The 25,243-nt window shown below is 33.0% G+C and overlaps 2 protein-coding genes across 2 annotated transcripts; both read right to left on the bottom strand.

Annotated features, from left to right (window-relative positions):
• Positions 1-2,862: 2,862 nt before the first annotated feature.
• On the bottom strand, positions 2,863-10,839 carry LOC145612270 (BTB/POZ domain and ankyrin repeat-containing protein NPR1-like). Its single transcript, XM_081667648.1, has 5 exons — positions 10,048-10,839; positions 5,429-6,176; positions 3,733-3,924; positions 3,148-3,409; positions 2,863-2,932 (listed from the first exon to the last, which is right to left on the bottom strand). Exons 1-5 carry the CDS (start codon positions 10,654-10,656, stop codon positions 2,920-2,922), a joined length of 1,824 nt encoding a protein of 607 aa, XP_081523774.1. The 5' UTR covers positions 10,657-10,839; the 3' UTR covers positions 2,863-2,919.
• Positions 10,840-16,584: 5,745 nt separating this feature from the next.
• LOC145610519 (uncharacterized) lies at positions 16,585-18,778 on the bottom strand. Its single transcript, XM_081665842.1, has 4 exons — positions 18,742-18,778; positions 18,183-18,375; positions 17,822-17,865; positions 16,585-17,258 (listed from the first exon to the last, which is right to left on the bottom strand). Exons 1-4 carry the CDS (start codon positions 18,776-18,778, stop codon positions 16,789-16,791), a joined length of 744 nt encoding a protein of 247 aa, XP_081521968.1. The 3' UTR covers positions 16,585-16,788.
• Positions 18,779-25,243: the final 6,465 nt, after the last annotated feature.

Below are 25,243 nucleotides of genomic sequence, written 5' to 3'. Positions count from 1 at the left end.
AAGTGCTTAAATAGTTGAGATAATGTAACGTAAAGCAAACAAATGAGTAGGATAGTTTTTGACTGTTAGCATGATTATCTCTAGATGTATCCTTGAAGAACTATTCATCTAATATGAATGACACTAATGCGATTTTAAATTTACCTTCTCCTTTCAGAACAAAAGTGATCCGTTCATTTTATCATTTAGGGTTTAGATGAAATCGTGTGTTTGTAGTTTAAATAAAATGACAATAATTTTGAAATTGTTTGACAGAAAGAGTGTTTCATATGGAGCATATTGCTAGTGGCATGTAATAGTAATGCTCATCTATTGTTACATTTCTTCCTCATGCTTGTTTCTTAATTGATACAAGTATTAAATTTTGTTGTTGCTGAATTAAAAAAAAATTAAATAAAAAATCTTCAAAAATATAGTACTATGTAATAATTGATGAACTTGTTTTGTGCTAATAAACTTAGAACATGTACCACTTTTATATCGTTATATACATAAAAAGAAATACTTTAATTTTCCAATTTACCTTCGACAGTAATGTCTAGTGAATTTGATTCCCTACGATAATGTATTAACAATCTCTGAAAGGGACGAATTACGAATAAATGAGATGTACCCAAGTAAATAGATTGGGGACCCTTATTATCACTTTCTCCACACCTTCAAACTGTTGAAACTATAATAGACAAATAAACTAGCATTCAATCCAAGTTAACACATCATTACTAATTAGAATTAAGGAGAAAAAAAATGGACCCATTAAGCTACATTAACTCAACTAATAGTGCCTATTGATTTCTAAGCATATAGGATGACAATTTTGCAATTAAAAAGTACTATTCAGATAACTTATATTTTAGTGGTACATTATACATGCATAATGGTACATTACATGTACCATCAGAGAGTCCGCTTTTTCCAGAAATTGAAACTTATAGGATGATAAAAAGTACCACTACACTCGTAATAGTCCACAAAACGTACTATTCAGACAAATTATACTTTAATGGCACATTATACATGCATAATGGTACATTATAATGTACCACTAGAGAGTCAGCTTATTCTAGAAGCAAAAAATTGAATCAACGGAAATTACTTCCTTACCCTCCTATTTACATAACTCGCCCATATATGCTATGCGCCCAGACTCACTCACCACGAAAAACATTTGGGACTTGCCTATTCGATTTCACCAAAATAAAAAACAAGATCTTTGACTTTAACAAGCAACCATTTAAACAGTACGTACATTCTCCTTAAAATTTGGCACTACTTTCCAAATCATAAGCTATTCGTGCATATTTTGTTGCTGTCTCGTCTTAAGTTTGGCACCATGGTCTAGGACATTCGAGGGACCATATTTAGAGTTTTCTTGGAAAAATTGAGCCTATCCTATGTCTTAGCGAGGCAGCTCCAATTTTGGTCCTCTCGACTCTCGTGATCAAGCAAGACACAAAAAATTGCCTTTTTTTTCTTATCGTTTTTGGGATATAGGACAATAGGAGAGTTATCTCCAAAAGCTAGCTCAAGAGAAGGAGAGCCCATTGTTCTATACAAATCCCACATCCACCCCTATATGACCGATTTAGGACTCAAGTCCCAAGCCCCGTACCTTGCAATAGACTTAACACTTTGCCTTGTAATTATGTTATGGTACTCTACCTTCTACATAGTATTTACAAGTGCAAAAACTGTAGCATTCCGTAGAGTTATTGCTTGTATGTGGATTTCTAAATTTCCATTTTTCAATATCAAACAAGACTTGACCTAATGAAAAGGTTTGTAATCTTTGTATCCCTCGACTATGAAGTTGTGAGATCAAATCCCATTAAAAGCACTCTGGAGTGGAGATTCTTTTTTCCCCTACTTTCAATAATCATACCACTATTACCTTCATTCTTTTACGTTTTGTACCATTTGTTTTTTGCACAATCTTCAATGGACAAACTACTTTTTTTTTTTTTTTTTTTTTTTTAATGCTTACAACACAGTTGACATGTTATTTGAGGATATAATATGAAAAGGCATATGAACGAGTCAATCTAATATTTATTTATTTTTGAAAAAAAAAAAAAATAATAAAAAAAAAACCACTCGATGAATTCACTCATAATCAAAGTGTTTTTTTTTTTTTTTTTTTTAATTTTTTTTTTATTTGACCACATGAATACTTAATGTGGAAATAAAGAGCAAGGGAGCTTACTATTGTTAGTACTATTATTACTAATATTGTTTGTACATGGATAACTTTTACTTTTGTAGTGAATAGTAAGTCGTAAGTCCATAAAAATTCAGTGAAAAAAATTTCAATATAATAAAATTAGTTTTATTTCACCAAAAATAAGGTGTAATGAACAAGGCCTTATTGAGATAATTACAATTTAGTTTTAGCTTAATCATACAGTAAAAAATACAGGTAGATTTTTAACTTAATTTGTAATTTGGGAGATGGCTAAAGAGCAAAAAAATGATCATGGATAGACCGTGTGTATGGTATATGAATGTTGTGGTGAAATTAAAGTTCAAGTGAATTCATTTATCATTCAAAAAGGATGTGTTTTAATATCTAAAGTTTTCTAAGATTCTGCCGATTAACTAGCACAGATACAACAATTGACAATTCAACACCGAATTTTGCTAATCTTCTATTAATTCAAGAGCTATACCATAATAAGGTATTCAATTTTCTATCAGGACAAGCCGACGAGGTCTCAATTAATTTTTATTTACAAACAGTGGCATCTCATCTCTAATACTAAATCATACATTGGCCAAGAATCAAGATCATAGTTTCCGATTGAAAAGACTACAGAAATTTAAAACAGAACAAAATGTGTACCTCGATTTATTTTTGGCGTATGATGAGGAATAAATCTTGTAATCTGATAAAATATCTCACAAAAGAGTATGCCTTCAATGCTAGTACCTAAATCTGGTATAATTATGATTTTATAAAGATGTATAGAATACAATTCTGTCATGTAATAGCTAATCAGTTGGTCAAAAATTATACTACAGACCAAAAAGATAGCAAGAATAGTCAAGATTAAAAAAAAAAAAAAAAAAAGAGAAATTAGATAGAAAATTTATCATACATACATATCATACAAATGAAGGCATTACGTGATTATGCTGCCAAGGGGTTACCTTTTGAAATTGGTTTTACCATAAGGCTTCCCCAATGGTGTTGACGATGATGACGACGATAATGTGGTACGTTCAAACTCTTCCTTATCCTCTGTAAAGGCCTTTGTTAAAGCGTCTTGTAGTTCTAGATATCTTTTTCTCTTCCTTTGTCTTTCTTCTGGGGTATCTTGTCCTAAAAATGCGAGCTGTGACAGGTCCTCAGCGTCCATAATCTTATTAAGAACTTCAGAGCACCGTGGAAAAAAGCGCTTTCCAAGCTCAACTGCCAATAAAAAATTATAATAAACTATGAATACTCTATTGCATGTACATATCTTCAACCCTCGGTCCTCAACAAAATAAACTCGTGAAATTGTCGTACCAATAGTACATAAAAGAATCTTAAAAATCATTTTCATTTTAAGCAAACACAAGACAAATCACGTACTCATTGTACAGTGTCCTAGAAATTTTTGCTTCTCAGTAATGTTTGTCATATTACGGGAAGTGGGAACAATCAAACCTTAAAAATTTGAAAGACATTTCAAAATTACTACTGTAAAGGAATTGAACAGAGTTACAGCGGAGTGTATAATGATTGTTTACCAGTTTTAGATAATGCGTTCATCCTTTGTAAATGTTCCGCTTTCAATATGAAGGGGGCCTCATTCAAGTCCACAGCATTTCTTCGTGCATCAGCTATATTTTTTGACAGTGTAAATTCTGAAGTACCATCCACTTGAGCAATATCCATAGCAACTTTCGCTTCCATTGGAAAAAGTAGCCGTGCAAGTGCAACTGAAAAAAATATCCAGCTGAACATTAGATACTGACATCACGGTCAATAAAGGGCATATGCCACAAGGAGGCAACAAAAAAAAAAAAAAAAAAAAAAAAGATAACAAATTGACCAAAATTGATAGTAAAAATATATCCAAAAAGTGGGAGAGAGAAAAGAATAGGATGTTAACCAAATCAATAATTCGCCGATCTCCCTATTAAATCCTCCATTGAATTTTAATATAAAGATCAGCAAATTTTAATAAAACCGTCAGCAAAAGTCTACTACTGTTTTCAGGTTACAGCAAAATGCATGTCAATAAATATCAAACACCAATTACCACGCAGGAATAGGCAATCTAAACTGATAATAAGATAGACCTAAATGATATTCAGAAGCAACAAGAATACAAACTTTTGATATGTATAGGTTTGTACAGTATTTTTGTGTTTTCTAAGAAGTGGGCTCAACAATGACAACAGAAAGCAGGCAACAAGATATCCTGATGCCTGCAGCTTTAATAGAAAACCACCAATCATCAATCCGAATATAAATATCATCTGAGCACTCAATAAAAACCCAACATCCAAAAATTAACAAAATCTTTAGAGAAAATGGGAAAGCAAGAAGATTTGCAATTAGTTTCACTTAAATATCCCGTAAGCATACATTTATCAAATAACAGTTTGTTAGCTTCGTGTTCCTATCAGAAGGTTCAAAGAAACCTTTCTACCCAAACATGAAGGAAAATTTTCTTACAGGAGGTTAACGCTCAGCTACAGATACCAACTTTGCTACTACAACATCCATAGACAAGTCTGTGATTGATTTCACTTCAATTTTAGAAAAAGAACAATTACAGCAAGAAAACCCTTTCATATCATTGTCATTACTTGATGACTCACACACTCACGCTAATAAATTCTTCTCTGAGGGGGTGTTCATGGAGGGATTGTAGGGGCCGGCAATGAATAAAAAAGTCCAACTAAACTAAACAAAAGATGCCAAAATAATTATATGCATAAACTGAATCCTCAGCACACCAAGAACTAAGATACTTTATACCTCCTTCCCCAATACCCCTATTAGAGCATTTTTATGCTACTAAGATAAAAAACATAAATTGATAAAACAGATCTAAATTGGTTATCTTATGACCTGCTGTTAGCTTATTCCATCGTATTCTATCTGCTAGCAGTTGGGGAACATGTATACCAGGGTAATCTCCAATGGTTAATGCAGAATTTATCCCTTCAGGGATTTTTAAGGTAGTGCTCCCAGCGTAAGCAGATTTGTTAGTTGAAATTATCTTGGCATGGTAGATATTTGAACATAGAAAAACTTTCCAGGAAGATGTGCTTTTTTGATTCCTTAATGCAATGATAGGTTTGATTGTCAAAAAACACATTCATAGGCTTGTATAAGCACTTCTACTTCAGCCCCAAAAACCAGACTAAAAGGTGGATCTCACACCATCATATATTAGCAGTAAGTGAAGTCTGCATTCAAATATAGCATTACCTCTATTTTCAAGATATAAAAGCTTCATACGGAGATCCTCCCCTGCCTTTGCAAGAGAAACAGAACCTTCCCCTAGCAACGGTTCTCTTTTTTCAGCTTGTTCTAGTATTTCAATGCACAGACGGTCCTTTGGCGCGTCCTTTCCTTGGTCTGTAGGTTTAAAGAAATCTATAGATTTTGTAAGTCTCTTTGCTATCTGCAGTGCCTTTCTTCCATCTGAAGTAATATCCGATGGATGGGCTCCCTTGGTCAGCAGGGATATAATTATTTTAGGCTCTTTCCTCATGGCTGCAATGTGTAGCACAGTATAACCCCTTGGATTCCTAAGATTCACATCTGCAGTCCCAAGCTCAAGAAGTTCCGTGGTAGTCTTGGCATCACAATGTTCAACCGCATAGTGAAGGGCATATGCATCATCTAGAGTCGTATGCCGCTCTTTTAAAAGCATTCTAACTAACTCGACATCATCAGATTCCAAAGCTCTGTGAATTCTCTTTACGTGTTTATCAGGAAACTCAACAAATCCAGGCTCGGTAAAACCAAGCTCCTTGCGTGTGTCAATTATTTGTTTCACAATAGGCTGTGGCAAAGATTTATCAAGAGTGGTGACATCAACATCAGATCTCACAATTTTGTCAATACACCTTCCCAGCAATCTTTCACATGCATTTCCGCACAATTCAGCAACAGATAATACTATTAGAACATCATCTGGTGCGACTTTGTCAAGAATCTCCAGTAGGTGCCTCTGCAAGCACAAATTTTATTAAGAAATTACCAAGCCAAAATAATTAACGCAGTATTGACAATTCATAAAGCATGGTGAAACCTCTGGCCTAAAGATATTTTGAGACCAATATTCCAGTGGTATCTTGTCAGTGCCACATAACAATCTAACATAAATGAAGAAAAAAAAAACAAAAAAACAAAAAAAAACAAAAAAAAGAACAAAAAAAGCTAACATAAAAAGAAAGTTATAATCTTGGCAATATAGGAACAACTCATCCTTGAAGTTCCTCCCTTTGTTCAAAAAAAGAAACATATACCTTCTATGCTTGTTCCTAAATAATTACAAAACCTCTGATATATAGAAGAACATTCAAACTGCCACAAGTTAGATATTGACTGAATGGGAAGAACGAATGATATTTTGCCTTCAAATCCCTTCTAATAGCATATGACAGTGGATGGGAAGAGTTTTTATCAATGCATGCATTTGTTAGCATGATAGCATCAGACAAGCTTTGCATAAGTGGGATTTAGAAAGATGATGTTACCAGTTTACCACCAACAAGCATGTGAATCTAGTATGAACATTTCAGTTCTCCATAGATGAGTCAAGGCTAATTTCTAGTTGGATAGTGAGATACTATTATTCTACACATATTAAATTTCTGTATGCAATATAATTTTTAAAAGTCAAAGATGAAAGAAGTTCTACATCCAGAATTCTAAAATCCAAAATTCAAAAGGGTGGGGTCGTGGGGGTTGAGATATAAATTCAAATCAACACTATTTTTTTTTTCTCTCCTTATACATGCTAACAATTAGATCAATAATCAAATAACCCGTAGCCTAGGTGTGATGACGAAATGAGACAAATTTTGAAAGCTACTTGTGATTGAATTGGCCAGAATTCCACTCAGGTAAGAGCTCGACTGGAGAAAGAAACTCAAGACTAAACTCGGAAAATGCTATGACCTAGTCACCCCTACTATTGAACATCTTCAATGAGAACATCAAACTATGGCCGTCCATACACAACCAGGTGAATTCAAATCTACAATAAGGACAAGCCTTGTGTACATGTAAAGAATTTTGGTACATATCATCTTCCAAATTCTAGTAAGATGCACCAGTCTAAGACAAAGAGGGAGGGGGGGGTGTTTCTCAAGTGTACACAAACTTTACCAAAACAATTGCAAAATCCAGCTTAATGTTATCCACTAGATTAAAAAAAAAAAACTATCTTATTCCTATGGACCCGTGGTTAGGAACTCTCTCAGTTTTACCTTACTCTTAATGCAGAATTTCACAGGTGAGCTTTTATTATGCGTTTATTATTAGTAATAATAATGGGCTTCGGGCTTCCAAAGTTGAACTGGTTACTCTTATTCATAGCCATCATATATAGAGAGGAAAAGGCTGCTGGTATCAAGAAGTCCATAAAGCCAAACATAGTCAGCCTATTTTCTTTTTGAGAGATAAGCCAAACATAGTCAGCCTCTGAGGCAATGGAAGGAATGAAAAAGAAACAAGCTATGACCCATTAAAATTTAAAATTATGATCAACGCACCCATGGAACAGGCAAGTCCTCAGAGCCATAGCAAATTACAACATAAATATAGAAGATTAAGAAATATAAGAAATACTATGGCTAAAAGAATTAGTAAAAATAGAAATATAAATTTAAAACAACTCAGCAACTACTAAAGGGACTCTTCTAAATGGGGGTCTAACTTCAAGTTTCAAGTTCAAGAAAATTTTTCAGGACTAGACGTAATGATTATGGATTAGATTATATCCAATCATCCATTTACTTCCAATGGGCAGAAAGTACTTTTTTTCAGCAAGCTGATCAATAATTTTGACTATCCAATCATCCATTTATCATCAATGGGCAGAAAGTACTTTTTTTCAGCAAGCTGATCAATAATTTTGACTACCCAACCATCCATTTACTTTCGATGGGAAGAAAGTACATTTTTTTCAGCAAGCTGATCAATAATTTTGACAACAGTTGAGAATACCATACAGAAAGAAGGATTTATGTTTTGGAAATGTGTCTCGTAGTCCTAAACAGCTGGTAAATCTCTTGCAACTTGGTTCCCAACCTCAGGCTTGAATCTGCATCCCTTATAGTCAAGAGTCCTCCTAAGAGAGTGCCAGACTTAGTGTCCTCAAATTCATGATCATTTTCAACAAAGTAGAGGCTCGTGGCTAAGGAGATATGTCATATTACTTTATTCTTATATAGTCAACCAACATAAACATTTTTTTTATCCAATAAGCACTAAGATCCGGGGCTTAAAGTGCTTCTGGATGTAAATAAGATTTATTAACCATGATCAAATCATTCAAATGTGTCTCACCCTAAAGTAAGTGCAGTCAGATTATAGGTTAGACAACTAATGCTTTATGCGCCAACCCTTGGAACCTAGAACCAGAAAGCAGCTTAATGGAACATAGAACTTGAATCCACCTTCCATGTGCTCCATGTCGTTTCTTTTAAGAAGATACGTCATCAGGAGTGTTTTCAAATATTTTAATCAATAAGGACGCCCTACATTGTTTTACCCTCACCTACAAAAAAGCTTGTAACACCAAAAACATTCGGAATTCCATGCAAGAGCTCAAACTCTGTTTAACTCAGACTGATTGACAATTACATGATGTTGGTCACTCAAATAGTCATAAGCAGACAAAAATAAAGCACATCCTTTTCTACATTCCATCATTCATTGCTAAAAGAAAAGCAGCCTAAAAGTTCCAGATCTGTAATAATGTGAAAAATGGCCCCAATAACAGCCAGATCAAAAACCTGTATCATGTTCCATCTTCATCATGAGCTAAATCCAGTTTACTAATATGCTTCCCTTTACAGTGCTCAGAATTTTGAGTCCACCTCCTATTTTGCTGAATCATATAATCACTAAATTAGAAAATGTGCATTATTTTCATTAATGTTAATCATAATCTTCCTGTTGAAGCTGCATTTGAGACAAATTGTCTTCAGGCCTACTAATACTGAAATGAAACAAAACTTGGTCCTTTCTTAAGATGAATTTGTTTTGCTAATCTCAACAAATCAAATATAAAGTTCAGATCATTAAACTAAGGTGCAGCACAGAAATGTTTCATTTTAAGCTTGCCAATTACCAAGCACATAAATTCTTCAGTAATTTTCATGGTAAGTACTTAATGCGCCATCCTTGACTAAATTTGCAGCACAACGAGGTTCACTAATTTATTCCGAGAAAATCCTCACTCTTGATCATAACCTTGTAGTACATATTACTAAAATTGGTTTACAGACTACTTACTCACCTAAACAAAAATAAAAATCTAATAGACATAAGGAGTAATATCCTTACACCACCTTAATCTTATGCCTAATATCCTAATCCCGCCTAACTCCTTTGCAGATATTTTTCCAAAGTCTTTATCTTTTATTCACAAAAATAGGATAAATCATGTTACTGGGAGAAGAAAGGAAAGTAAATTACCATTCCATAAGAAACCATAAAGCAAAAGCTACGTCTCAAGCAACCGAAAGGTACGAAAAGTCCTTTCCATTAGGCGAAACCATTATTGCATTACAACAGACATAAACTAAGCTAAGATCAAACTTGCAAAAACAAAAAGTTGCAATAATGCTTAAATCCTAAGTTAAACCTTGAACTTCTTCATACTAAATCAAGTAAAAAAAAAATGCTCATCCAGTCCAGAATAATAATCGATAGTCTAATTTGAACTAGTAACGCGACAACTAAATCCAGAATTCCCAATTAACATACACTATGAATCAACATACCTTCAACTTCAACTCAATTGATCAACACAAACAATTCAAATGTTTAAATTCAAACAAAATCAAATTACAAAACGATAAAATTACCTGATAAAGAGCAACCAATTCAACGATCTCAAATTTATGAGATAAATAGAGAACTTCAACAGCAAAATCAACAGCAGGACGGCAAGCAACATGAGAACAATCATCATCAACACAAACACAAACACCTTTAGGTAACTGCCTACTTTTTCCACTATACAAATACCCTAAAACCGCAACTAACGACTCAAACCCGACCTCAAAATCACCCGCCATATCCTTAACCTCAAGCTTCACCATTCTATCTTTCTCCTTCTCCTTCTCCTTCTCTTTCTCCTTCTCTCTCTTTGCTGCAAACTCCGACCTGAAGAACGCGCTACGAGAGGAAAGAATACAGCGATGAACGGCGACTTCACGAGAATCGCCGGCGACGACGATTTTAGCGTCGGCGAAGGTGTCGGAGTCGGAGAGGGAGGGTTGGAACAAGGAATCGAGGTTTTCGGAGAGACGGAGGAGTGCGGCGGAGGAAGGAGTGGAGGAGAGAGAATTGTCGGCGGCGATTGCGGTGGCGGTGGTTGTTGTTGTGGCGGCGCAGCAGATGCTGCTGCCATTGCTGATGTCGTTGGAATCGGAGAAGGCGGTGCGCGAGTCGATGAGCATCGTCGTCGTCATCGGCGCCGGAGGATTCGCCGGAGAAGTCGCCGGAAAAGGGAGGATTAGAGGGAAGATTCCGGCATTGGATTGGTGGAGGAGAGAGAGTGGAGGAAGTCAAAGTGGAGTTGAAGAGAGAGAAAGCATTTTTGTGTGTTTTTTTAGAGAGAGAAAGTGTGAAAAGAGGGATTTAGGAGAGAGTGAGGAAAGAGGGGAGGGGTTGACGGCTTGACTTGGAAATTGGATGGTTATTGCTAGGGGTGAGCATAACAGGGTACCCTGTAAAAATTTCAAGAACCGGAACCGGAACCTGTTGCAACAGGTTCCTCAAAATGGGAACCGGAATCGGAACCTGTTGAACAGGTTCCTAGAAATTGGGAACCGGAACCGGAACCTACAGGTTTCGGTTCCGATTCAGGGTACCCTGTATTATAAGATACTCACTAACTTTTTGTAGATTTTTTAATAAAAAACCGGTTAGTCACTAATTTATAATGTTTACAGCTCGCAAATAAGACAAACTAATAGTAGTTATCTTACAAATTTAAGATATATATTTTTATAATTTCAATTTTGATATATATTATTTAAAAATTGAGTACAAATTAGTGTATAATTAAAAATTAAGTGATATTTTTATCAGGTACAGGGTACCCTACAGGTTCCGGTTCCAAAAAATTGAGAACCTGATCCGGAACCTGTTACAACAGGTTCTCCAATTTGCTACCCGGAACCGGAACCTCTTGTACAGGTTCCGGTTCCGGAACCTGCGGTTCCTAACAGGTTCCGGTTCCGATTCAGGGTACCCTGATTTTTTGCTCACCCCTAGTTATTGCCAATATTTTGGCTATTTGCTGTAGTGAAGTTTGTGATTAGTAATAATAAAGCTCAAGTTAAATGTGTTTTTGTTATTTAAAGAGAAAAAAGGTGAAATGTTTGAGATATAGGTTCCATAGAATTGGATACGTTGTACTGATGGATATGATTTGGACACGAGGATGTCATTAAAACAAAATGAGATGTTGCTGTCCATATCGTGTGACCGGGGTTACTTGTAAGGGTTACTCGTTTGGTTAGAGGTTACTTGTAGGGGTTATTATTCTGGGGCTACTTATTTAGGGTTACTCATTTGGTTAGGGTTACTTATTCAAGGTTTACTCGTTTGATCAAGGGTAAATTATAGGAGTTACTTATTCAAGAGTTACTCGATCGATCAGAAATTACTTTCACATTGAAAACGCGCTAACCGACTGAGTAAATAACCCCTATAAGTAACCCTTACATGTAAACCTCAAATGAGTAACCCCTGAATAAGTGATCCCTGAATAAGTAACCCCTACCATTGAAAAGTTGCTGAAATGCAAATATCATCTACTGTACAAAGTATGTAGAATGTACTTTCTTGTTATTTTTTTTATTCAACATAATGTGGACTCTACTATGTATGTTAATAGTAGGATGCATAAGAAACTTAGGATGTGTTCTATTTATCTAATTTTTACTTGTTTGAACTGATCTTATCTAAGCTTAGTTGAGCTTACCTGAGCTGATCTAAACTTACCAAACTTATTATATCTTATTGAAATTTATTTTATTTGTAATCACTTGGGTAACTCTTATTAGTACAAATGATGGGGATTCAGTGTTTGTCCATTTTTATCTTATAATCACTCACCTTCTTACTCTATTTCTTATTTATATATCCACCTAAATCTTACACTTAAGGGTCTGTTCTCATAAGATTATTTTCAGTTCAGTTCAGCTCTTTTAATTTAAGTTTCTCGGTTCAGTTCAGGTCCTAATTTCCTTAGCTTCTCTTATAAAATATTCAGTTCAGTTCAGCTCCTAATTTCCTTATCTTATAAAATATTCAGTTCAGTTCAGTTCAATTCAACTGAGTTCAGTTAATGAGAACAGTCCCTTACTTTACTTTTTCAAGCGTAGGAGTAGTATATAATCATCAATGAGAATAATCAAGACAAGGAGAAATAACATTTCTGCAGACTAGACATTAGCTCTATCTTTTCTTCTCTTTCATTCTGCTATAATTTCTTGGAACTAAAGAGTCGGATCAGATTCCAATTGGATGGAAGATTTTTTAACAAGTGTTGTTGCGTTCCCATGTTTCAAACCTCGATACCTTAATAACCTATAACAATTTTTACAAGTTGATATAAGCTCTTATTGATAAAGTTTTGTTGTTAGCATAAATGATCGCTTAACTGGAAAAATAAAAAAAAAAATCATTTTTTTGTAAACAAATTAAAATCAATTTCAATTTTTTATGTTGCAAAGAAATAAAGAATTATCAAGTGCTCCAAGAATCTTTAGATAATACGTAGTATAAAAAGTTATAGTGGATGATTTTCTAACCACCGCCACCCTTCCAAATGATGTCATGCCATATGAAACATATTGCGAACGTAAGGGTGCATGATCTCACCCATTTGCGTAGAAATCTAATCTAATATATATATATATATAAAGGGGAGTTTTTTCCCGGGTTTTTAGAGAGCCACGTAGGATCTAATTTTCTTAGCACGCCATGTAGGATTATAAATCTTAGTAATAGTCAATTAAATAAGAGATTATTAATTTATTTTAGAATTAAATAATTCAAATGTCACGTAAGCAAAATTGGCGAATGAGATTTTTAAGTTTAAAATAATTAAATATTAAATATTATCTTTTAACATTATGAATTTTATCTAAGTATATAACAAATTTTAGCTCATAAATACAAAAAAAAAAAACAAAAAAAAAAACAAACAAACCGTGCATCGCACGGGCTTCATCTAGTGTTTTTAATTTTGGAGTATTTGTTTTTCACAATGGTAGATATCTATATATAATTACATATTCATCTTCAATCTAACATTTGCTACAACTCCATTACTTTAAGACTCTCAAACAATCCCGAGTAATAGGTTATTTATGCAATCAAGCGGTTCATGGAGGCGGTTGGCGGATGTACCACCATGTACATCCGTTCAAAAAAAAACGGAAATAACATTGTAGAAATGTAAAGATTATTTAGTTAAAGCGAAAAGAAAATGTTATAAAATTGTAAATAATATATATCTAAAGTGAAAAAACATATTGTTAAAATGTAATGAACGTGATAATTAAAAGAATATAAGCTAAGAGATATTAAATAAAATAAAATAACATAGCTATTAATAACAATGAACATGACACTATTTTTATAAAGAATACTTGTTAAATACGGAGTAATATTATTTATCTCCACGTTAATTATTTGATTTTATTTGTGACAAATTGTCCAGTGTTTCCTGTGAAATATTCTTTTAAATTTTGTCTTTAGATTATGATAGGTGAATATAAATAATGTTCATTACATAATATTATCATGTTCTTTATTAGTATTATGGATGTTTTTTAGATATACAAAAAGAACATAAAACTGGATGTTCTTTGTAAAACAGTTATATGCTCTTTACAAAACAGTTATACATTCTTTACAGAACAACTATATGTTCTTTCTGCCTTTTTTTTACAAAAATCTGGATGTACCATGCTTGGTACATCCGCCTCCACAAAGAAAATTTCATTATTTATGGGTATATTACTTATATTGATGATTATTGTTTATTTAGCCATTAAATGAGCAAAAAATAGTCCTGAGTAAACCTTACGTCCGAGTGTATAAATTAATTTTTACCATACTTTGGGTAGTCGTTTCTTTATTCGTGTATCGTCTCGGTTGGAGAAGGTGGGGTATAAAGGTTGGATTTTTTAGGAATAAAATGAAGGTTGGATTTTTAGGAGAAAAAAGTGCAAAGGTTGGATTTTTCTTTTCCATTTTTCCTAAATAAAAATGAACATTATTAATTACACCGATTGACACGTGATTTTGTCATGTATTCCCAAATTAATACTACTTTAGGAAATATTTTAAATGCTTACCTAACGCCAGCAAGATCCATAAATATACTTATAAATATTGTTCAACATTAACCTTTCTTAATTAATTTTGATCAAACTTATTATTAATTTATATTATAATACATCAGGACATCGCTCAGGCCAATAATTAGTTCTAAAGTAAAAAAAAAAAAAAGATACAATGAAAAATGATAGACCCCTAGTTTACCACGTATGTTGATAAACAAAATTCGTTTATCAAGTGGTAAAACCGTAATTAAATCTACAAAAATGTCTAATAATCATCATGTAGTTGGCCCATATTTAATAAAAAGTTGTTGATTTATTTGCATTGTCATTTGATAAACAACTTATAAACTTGTATTTTCACATGAAAAATAACTTAAATAAATGTTATTAATGCAAAATAACTTAACTAGATCGATCAATTCAAGAAACAATAACTTAAGGGATTGGTTTTTGCAACTATGTACCTAGCTTAATATAAAAAATAACTTAAGGGATTGTTTTTGCAACTATGTACCTAACTTAATATTATGAGTATTGGTTGAGACTCATGAATATGTTTTATACTATATCACGCTCCCTCATCACATGAAAGTAGCTAGGGGTGAAACAAACTCGGTTTAAAATCGAACCAAATCGAAAACCGAACCGAATAACAAATATGATTTGGTTTCAGTTTTGAAAAAAAATTTCAATTTTCGGTTCGGTTTCGGGTTGAGAAAGTAAAACACCCAAAAAATACCCTAGCCCAACAAATTTTACCCCTAAGTATATAAAGCAAATAAAACCCTAATCTAACTTCCTCCTCTCACCTCTCCTTTCCTCTTCTCACTTCTCCGCCCTCTCTCTCCTCTTCTCAGTTCTCGGTCTTCTCACTCTCTCTCCTTTCCTCTTCTCTACTTGCGCCCATTCTCTTTCCTCTTTGATCTCTTCTCCTCTATCACTCTCATCTCCTCTTTTCCCCACCAGCCCGCATCACCATCGGCGAACATTACAGGGTTTTTCAAACTCCATCAAGGTCATCAACTAAAGGTTTTTCATGTCAAATTCGACCATGAAAACCCTAGATCTAGAGTTTTCATGGTCGAATTTGACCTTTAAACCCAAATTTGAGGTTTTCCGGTGGAATTTGAGGTTTGAGTTTTTTTTTCTACTTTAATTTTATGGTGGTGTGTGATTGAATTGCGGTGGTGGTAGGTAGTTTTGGGTCGATCTAGGGTTAGGGTTTGGGTGGAAGGGATGAAGGGTGGTGAAATAAGGTGGGTTGGGTCGTTGTGGGTTTTGGTTTGGTTAATGTTTGGTGTGGTTTGGTTCGGTTCTTTTGCAATATTTTATGTTTATGATGCTTGATTGGAAAATTCGGTGCGCTTTGGTTTTTTTCAAGAAGACCGAAATTTAGGTTGTTTGGTTTGGTTCGGTTTTAAAGCTAAAGTGGTGCAGTGTGGTTTGCAAAATCTAAAAACTTGTGGTTCGATTTCGGTTTGGGCAATAACCGAACTTTCACCCCTACATGACAGCCCTTTGGGCTTGACATGTGGATTCCCGCATACCCTGCGTGAAATATTCCACTTTGAAAGGATGGGTGGATGACATTGAAATTCATGAATTTTGTGTCACACTGGCTCTGATATCATGTTAGTGAACCAATTCAACCAAAAGATTAAGCTCATGGTTTTTTTTTGAGAGATTAAGCTCATGGTTGAGGTCCAAGAATATGTTTTATACTCTATTAAATTGTAATAATTAGGTTTAATTTATTATTAAAAATTATAAGAAATCCATTTCATAAACAAAGAGTCAGAGAGTGTATGGAAATAATCCATAGTATAATTGCTTAGTTAGGTACATAATTTTCAAACTAAAGAAACTAAGTTAAAAAAACCGTGAGCATTGATGAGGTCTGATCGAATCCTCTTATCCTTACCTTTTTTAAAAATGTACATTCAAAATAGAAAAAGAAAAGAGTATTATTTATCTTTTAAATTATTACTAAAATAACTATGTACTTGTAAGTCTTAATACAACAATAATTTTGCGTACATGCATGAAAATATAACAAAAGGATCAATTAATATCATGGTATTCACAAAGTATCCTTGCAATCATTCCACACCCAACAAGGTCATACATGCAACCTTGTAACCAATTCAATACAAAGTTAAAATTACAAATTAAAACCAATTATACACCATTGGATACATTTACATATATCCATGCAAAAAAAAATTAAAATATAAAACACTAGTCTTCTTTCTTCTTGTTGTTGTTGTTCCATGTTGCACACACCTTTTGTAGCTCTTCTGCCAAATAGGTGAAACAATTTATCTCTTGCTTATTCTCAGGGTTATCTCCTGGTTGACTAGCTGCCTCCGTCGTCGTTGCCTCCGTTTTTGTTGGCTCAGCCGCCCTAGTAGCAGCCACAACATTATCATCTTGATGATCTAGCCCTGTTGGAGTTGGACTCGACAATGGCACAGGCACGTTTGCTTCATCGGTTTTGATATCTTTTGCTTCGAGTTTCTTGTCATCTTTAGGTTGTTGCTCAATTGGTGTGGCCTTGTATGTTGATGTGAATGCTTTGTATGCTTCCGTAAGACCGCCTTCTACCTTCTTGAGCTCTTCCTTGGCTTTACTTTGTAGCTCTTCCTTGGCCTTTTCAGCTCCATTCTTTATTTTGCTAAAGAACTCTGGCTTCTTCTTCTCTTCAGTTGCTGCAATCACGTCCATAAACGTTAACAGCTTTAGTAATATGTAGGGAATAATAATTTAACACCAACTTTTGTGTGCGACAAAACATCATGTGGCAGTATGTAAAAGAACAAAGTAACCTCTATAACACTGGCCGACTAATCCTTATAATATTGACCGAGTAACCCTTAAATAAAACACTAACCCTTATAACACTGATGAAGACACTTACAAAGTAACCCCTACAGCACTACCTGAGTAACCCCTGTAACACTAATGAAGTAACCCGGCCATGATGACTTGCCACACACATACAAGAATTTGTAATAATCTAACTATCATGGGTATATTATGTTTTTTAATTTCATAACCTAATTTTAAAATAAGGATATTAATTGTCAAAATCGTGTTATTTTTCAATGGCGTAAACTAATTTTAAAATAAGGATATCAATTGTCAGAATTATGTGTTACGCAAATTGTAAGAAAGTACGTGCATTGGTCATTAACTAGTATATATATTAGAATGATAAAATTTGACACTAAAGAAGTACATTATTGCATGCTTAATTATAATTAAAAATTACCTGGAGTAGAGTCTTTGGGTTCGGCAACTGGAATATCCTTTGTCCTGCAATATTATCACCAAAACAATCTTATTGAGTATTAACCTTACTCTTTATTTTTATTTTTTTTTGTTCATTTACAAAAAGCTAGAGAGTAGTATTAATCAGAAGACAAATTGTCTATCTATGAGTACATACGGGGATATTTCATCTGGGCAATGATTAACCCTAATCCGATCCCTTTATTTGTTCCATAAAGATGTTCTAGAATTTAATTTTGTTTAAAATCGTTACATAAAAATACTATGTTCCCTTAATAAAAAAAAATGATCCAATGATTTACAAATTAGATAGGCAGTATAGAAAAGGTAATATAACTTACAACTCTGTAGCCAGATTCTCTGTCTTATTAGCATAAGTACTAACCACTTCTTCAATAACTTTTGGAGCATCTTCTATAAGTTTTTCTAGGAGAGTTGTTGCCGGAGCAGTTTCTCCGATCACCTCAGTATCAGCTTCAATAGTGTTACTTGGGTTGCTCTCATCAGCATACTCCGATTCATCAGCTTTCTTATCTACACACAAGCAACCATGATCAGATATTCGACTTTATATTCTCTATGTACCGGCCTCTATATGTAATCTATTGTTAAGACTTAAGAGTCAGTGGTGGGACTAGAAATTTTTTATTAAGAGGCCAAACTAAAAAAAAAAAAAAAAAAATGTTAGGGTTAGAGTAACATTTTCTTTAAAAAACATAAGTAATTGGAGAGATCTGGAGGGAGAATAGGGTTCTAGCTTAAGTCTGATGGAACGATACAATAATAATCAAACAATTATGATTTTATGTTATATATATGCCGACCACAATGGATTTTATGCTTATATATGCATGCATGTTATGGTACAATTGAGCTCGTTGACTTATCAAATTAGAGTACGTAAACAAGAAGATATTCTCAGTGCAAGAATATTCATTTTTTGTTGAAAAGTATTAAGGTATGCAAGTAGAAGATGATGATTGAGTACAAAATACGTTTATGGATGACAAATTATATAGCTAAATCGGTTTATGGTTGAATTAATCAAAGGTAAGTAAGAAGATGAGATGTTTTCTTAAAAAAAAAAAAAAAAACAAAAAAAAAAACAAAGAAAAAAGATTAGATGTCAATTTATAGATGTGAAATTTTTGTGTGGGTTGGCCGACCCCCGATCGACCGAGTAACTCCTGACCGACCGAGTAACCCCTGATTGAGTAACCCTAACCGACCGAGTATTCCCTGACTAAGTAACTCCTGACTGACCGAGTAACCCCTGAATGAGTGAGTAATCCTGACCAAGTGAGTAACCTCTAACTGACTGAGTAACCTTGATTATTCTCTTAAAAATAAAAAAAAATAAAAAAAAATCTGGCTCACATATGAAAGTTTGTGTTTATAAATAGAATATAATTCACTTTAAATTTAAACTAGGTATGATAATCAGAATTTTATCATTACCTTTTCTATTAGTTCTATGATATAGATCAGATCAGAAATTTATGGCCTTTTTTTTCTTATGTAAGAAGAATAGCTTGATTGCCACACGGCATATAGAATATTTCTACTAACAAATTCTATTTACACATAATATAATTCAAGTGAAATATGTTATTAATATAACTATCATAGTTTTCTACTATGAAATAGATTTGTTTTAATTTGTCTTTATTAGATTGTTACTATGTTAGAAGAATAGAATAAGTAAATCATCAATTGTTTAAAATTAATTACCATGTTCTTTCACAAAAAGTAAAATAATTTAGTTACGATATTATACAGTTATACACGTTGTACTTTATATAACGTAGCGTGATGATAAATATAACTTTCTTATAGATTGGGAACTTATATTAAAATAAAGGTTGATTAAATCAAACTAATTAAACCCATACACATTTTATTAATTGACTGATAGACACATTAATTAATTATCTTTGCAAGTTGAAGAGGAAAAATGCCTAATATTAAAATTAGAAGAAATAAAAAGAGATAATACAAGTAAAAGATAGGGGAATACCAAACTTCTTGCTGCGGGTGAACATCTTAATTAATGGATTTGTACTTTTCTTGGAAGACAAGGAACGTGATGGGCTTTTCCCAAAGATCTTGAAGCTATTTGTCTTCGTAACGCTTTTGTCATCGTTACCTATTCATAATTATTTCAAACCATAACACAAATAAACAACCATTAATTCATTATTATTAATCAATAATTCACATTGAAAAACATTATTAATTATGGCTATTTAGTCTTTACTAGCTATGATATTTCTGAATCCAATCCTATATAGAATTAATGAAAAAATGATCAACAATTGGGAGGAGACTAGAACCTAACCACCCAAAACTGATCCTTAAATCCGAATTAACCCAAAGAGTAAAACGGGTGGAACACAAAAAAAAAATGATAAACAACACCCGAATAACTTTTACAAGTTTTATAGCAAATAGATGCTTGTTTTTCATATATGCTACTAACGTATGTGGTACATGCGACTTCTTATATATAGGCATGCACATACCAAGAACGAGGTTTGCTGTAGCCTTATGGGCATTCTATATCACATCTAATTAAAAATTAATCACATGATGTAATTTTAGAAAACTCGAAAATGTAAGAGCATACAAGGAAACAACTTATGATATTGTAAGGGTCTAAACATCTATCCCAATAATATTATGTTTCTTTTGTTTCATATATATATGCAACGACATGTGAGGTGCATGCACATTGTAGCTAGGCTTGTTGTTTGTTGAGTATTGCCTACATACACACACCAGCAAGGAAGATCGTTCTGGGCATTCTACACAACATAAACTTAACATAAAAAAAACCTCTAGCTTAATCTTACCTTCAACATGTTGTCAATTAACATTATGTGAATATCAGCTAGCTTAGCAATAAGAAACTCATAAAAGGAATTACGAAACTTAAATACACATACCTTTGGATAAATCCGCCATTACGACTAATAGATATGGAGATTAACTAATAACAAGCAAGTGATTGTTCTGAATAATCTCTATTAATTACTTCTTGTGAAGTAATTAAGCTAGGCCTTTCTCCTGCTTATGCAATTCTGCTACTTCCGCAAATACACAAATGCAGAGAGCAAACAGAAGAGCAAAAGAACAGGCCTTCTCAAAACCAAAAACTTGTTAATTAAAGAGAAGAAATAAACAAATTTAATTAGAGAGATTCTTCAAAGTTTATTAATTACTTGCATAAGTTGAACTATATTGTGTAATATGATAATGTTAACTTGTTAAGCACTAAGTTTAATTTATATGATTATTTGATAATGTTATGAATCTTTCTCCTGCCAGATTGGAGAGGGTCCCACAAAAATTGCCAAATGGTGGCTTATCAATTGAGTTTAGAGGTGAAAGCAATATTTTGTAGTTACGTACAGAAGGCGTGATGGCACGGTCCAATGTTAAGTTGTACAAGTTAGACAAAAAATTTATAATATATGGTTTTTTATTTGATTAAATTTGGTAGAATAGACTGTTTAATTAATGTTAGTGTATATAATTGGGTGCATGATCTTTGATATCATATATGATTGTTAAGTACCAGCTTTTTTAAAACTTGATCTCTTTGTTTAATGTCAACTACTTCTTGTGTTGTTTTATGGATCAATACTTGGTTTATGAGGCTTAAAAGCCTTAAATTTAAGTAGTCCAAATGTCTAAAATTGCCAAATTGTTTTATGGATTAAATACTTGGTTTATGAGGCTTATAAAAAAAGTAGCTTAAATTTGGATTAACTTACATTGTTACATATGATCATATTTAAAGCCCATGTAAGATTTGAAATGATCATATTTAAAGTCCATGTATGGTATTTTTACCAAAAAAAAAAAAAAAAAAAAAAAAAAAAAAATAAATAAAAATATGTATGGTATGACGAACTATAAGGTCTATAGCCCATTGATTAGCGAGAATGAGGGATAGCTCAAGTGGTTAGAGATTCCTTCTCGGTCCCAAGAGATCTTGGAATCGATTTTCACCCTCACCATTTATGGCTCTCTAAACACACACGCACGCACGCGCGCACACAAAAAAACAAAAAAAAAAAAAAAAAAAAAAAAAACCATTGATTGGCAAAGGCTACTAAATCTATCACACATATCCTATCATGGTCCAAGTGCAAGTGCAACTAGACCTTATCAAATGTCGACCTAGCCCAAAATTGCCACCACATGATTTCGGGCTGCTATGGGTGGCATCGGGTTAGGGAGGGCGTTAGAGGCTAGACACATATGTAAGTTAACTGAGGTATATTCAGGTGGTGGGTAAGCGGGATAGGGTTGGTGATTTTGGTGGAGGTGGGGAGGAAGGAGGGGGAAGAATAGAGGAGAAAGTGTAATTGGAGGGGAAAGGGGTAAAAATTAAAAGGGGAGGTATTGAGTGAACACGTGAGAGGCACGTGGGGTATCTAATGTCGGAAAACAGGATTGATGCCCTGAAACCGGCCTAAGGTATTATCTCGCAAAATAATTTGGTTTAAGGTGTATTCTTATATTTAAAAATAATAATAATAATAATAATAATAATAATAATAATAATAATAATAATAATAATAATAATAATAATAATAATAATGTGATTTTCACACACAAAAAAAAAATAAAAAAAAACACGAAAGATATAAAAGCAAAAGGATTTTGGATCTACTTCTGCATAAGCATAATTAATAAAATCAAAAGGTTACTTAATCTAATTTCCTATTATTTCTTTTTCTGACCATTTAAAAAAGAATACAAAATCCAAACTCAACAAGAACTTTGTGATAGAATTTGGGCGCATGCAAATTTTTAGTGAACTCGAATATCATATATCAATTTTATTATTTCATAAATTTTATCATAAATTGTACAAACATGTTTGTGAGAGCTCATGTATTTCACTCTCTTTATAGAACTAGTTTCTATCAGAGCCGGCTAAGGCCCTATGCATTCTGGTCCTCAACACAGGGCCCTGGATAGATGAGGGCCTCAAAATCAGAAGCCAAATTCTTATAAAAAAAACGTATCATCTTTTGTGGGTAAAAAACCACATTTGATTTCACCTTCAAAGCTGCATTATTAAATTATCTTATAAATATATGATGTAATTTTCGTTGAAATTATTCAGAATGTGTTTGTCAGCTTGTTATTTATTTCCTTTATATAACCAAAATTGCCAATAAACAAATACTCTCACCTAATTTTTTTTCAATCAAGTTGCTACCATGCTAAAAATCATTTTCTCATTTCCTTATTTTTTTTTTATGAAATCTAATATCTTATTTATCAATCCTTGAATTACCATGAATTGAAAATTTCTCAATACTTTTGGATTGTTTGGAAAAAGAAAAGTCACCACTCCAATTCAACAAGCAAGCGAACTAATTGTATACAATACGGAGTGTGCATTTATTTATTTCTATTTTTTTATTTTAAGGTTGAGATCAATGGTAAAACTTAAAGCATTTAATTATTAAGTTTTTGGTACATATAATAACTTTTTTTTTTGAAACCTATAATTTTTTTTTGAAGGGGTTTTTGAAACCTATAATAACAATAATTTAAATATAGTAATTTCTATTTTTTTTAATTTTTATTATTATTATTAGAGCCAATTTTTAAGATTAGAACAAGGCCTCTAAAATGTATAAGATGATTTTGGTTTCTATCAACCATTATGAGCTCCCCTTCTAACCCTTGCACATACAACATATTTATAGTTGTTCCCACTCTCTAGATTCTTCTATACTTGTATACACCCGGTTTTCAGTAATTTACTGTACATCGGGTTCACTTTTGTCAAATTTAGTGTCACTTTTGTCAAATTTATCAATGAAGCATAAATAACTCTTATATATGTCAGGGTAACTTTTGTGCGTTTTAGTGTAACTTTTGCGCATTTTATTGTCACTTTATAACGGATGTTCAGTAATTTACTGAACATCCGTTTTATTTAAAAGTTTGTGTGTCTAATATATTTCTAGATACAAACCTCCCTTGATGCATATGCTGATATGCATAATCTATCAATTGAGCTTTTTTTTTTTTTTTTTTTTTTTTTTTTTATCTAAGAACGATTTGTTCACGAAGTAGATAGATTATACAACAACTAGTTGTCATTCAAATAAAATTCTATCTTTAATTAAAATATATCTAAATAAAAACAAAAATTCTACCTAAAAACAATTTGTCAGCATTGTCTCATTGTTATAGATACAAGGTGAAGAATGCGGAACTCGGCGTTTATTATGTCAACTCCAAGATCAGTATGGCTATGTCTTGCCCTCTTGTATTGATCTTGGGATTGAGATAGTAAACAACGAGTTCTTTTTATGTGATCCTTGAGATCCTTGATTAAGAATAAGAATATCATGGTTGGGTGTGGTGTTTCGAGACAAGTGATAACACGATATTATACACGATTTATATGTTATATTTGATTATGTATTATTGTGTTTTCTCTATTCTCATTAGGAAATTTTGTCAAAAATCTCTTTAAAAAACAACGTTTTTGTCAAAAACCTCATGCGAGTATTTTTGTTTTTTGTAAGATCATACCTTAACCTTTTTTTTTTTTTTTTTTTTTTGCGAATGTAGACACCCAATTGTGTCTCCCCAAAACCAAACCCATTGATGAATACATTTCACGTCGAATGATAATCGAATAAAGTGAATGTGTGAAAAGTTTAGTGTTGCGGTTGTTTTTAATAAAAATCCTTCTTTCTGTTTTCAAAAACCGGCTCTATTTATGAAAATAGTCAGTCCACTATAATTTGGTTCATGATAAGGGTCCAATAATAGTGTAATTAGATTGGGCTCGAAAAGAGCTTTCCAACGATATATTATAAGCCTAATTCCGATGAATAATGAGAAGTTATGGCCAAGATACTAAATTGGGCCCGATATTGTTCTTACATGCGACCCAATGATCTAGAGGTTGGCCTATTATTAATTATCATTCCTAAAGCTATTAGGATTGATTATAGTCTTCTAGAATTATCTATAAGGTTCTCTTAAATCCTAATGGAATTAGGATTGATAATTATGTTTTCAAGAGTTTTACTTGGAATAAAATAATTGTTTTTATGAAAATACGATTTTAACCGTAAACACGAATTTTACGATTTAATCATATTAAGAAGTGGATTCCGCATGGAAAACGCGTGATTTTCTAAAACAGCGCCCGGCGCTAAAAGCCGTCGCCTGGCGCTGGCCCTGTTGTCTGGCGACAGGATGTGTTTTATTCCGTTTGGAACTCAATCTCTTTTCTATCGGTTTCCAGACTGTTTTCTTATAAATAGGGTCCTAGACCTCCGTTTTTAAATAATCCAGAATTCTCTAATTCTCTCTTCTCTCTCTCTCTCTCTCTCTCTCTCTCTCTCTCTTCTCT

Source organism: Chenopodium album, chromosome 24 (genome assembly GCF_948465745.1).
Source record: "Chenopodium album chromosome 24, dcCheAlbu1.1, whole genome shotgun sequence".
NCBI classification, from domain to species: domain Eukaryota; kingdom Viridiplantae; phylum Streptophyta; class Magnoliopsida; order Caryophyllales; family Amaranthaceae; genus Chenopodium; species Chenopodium album.
This window is presented reverse-complemented; position numbering and strand designations above follow the sequence as displayed.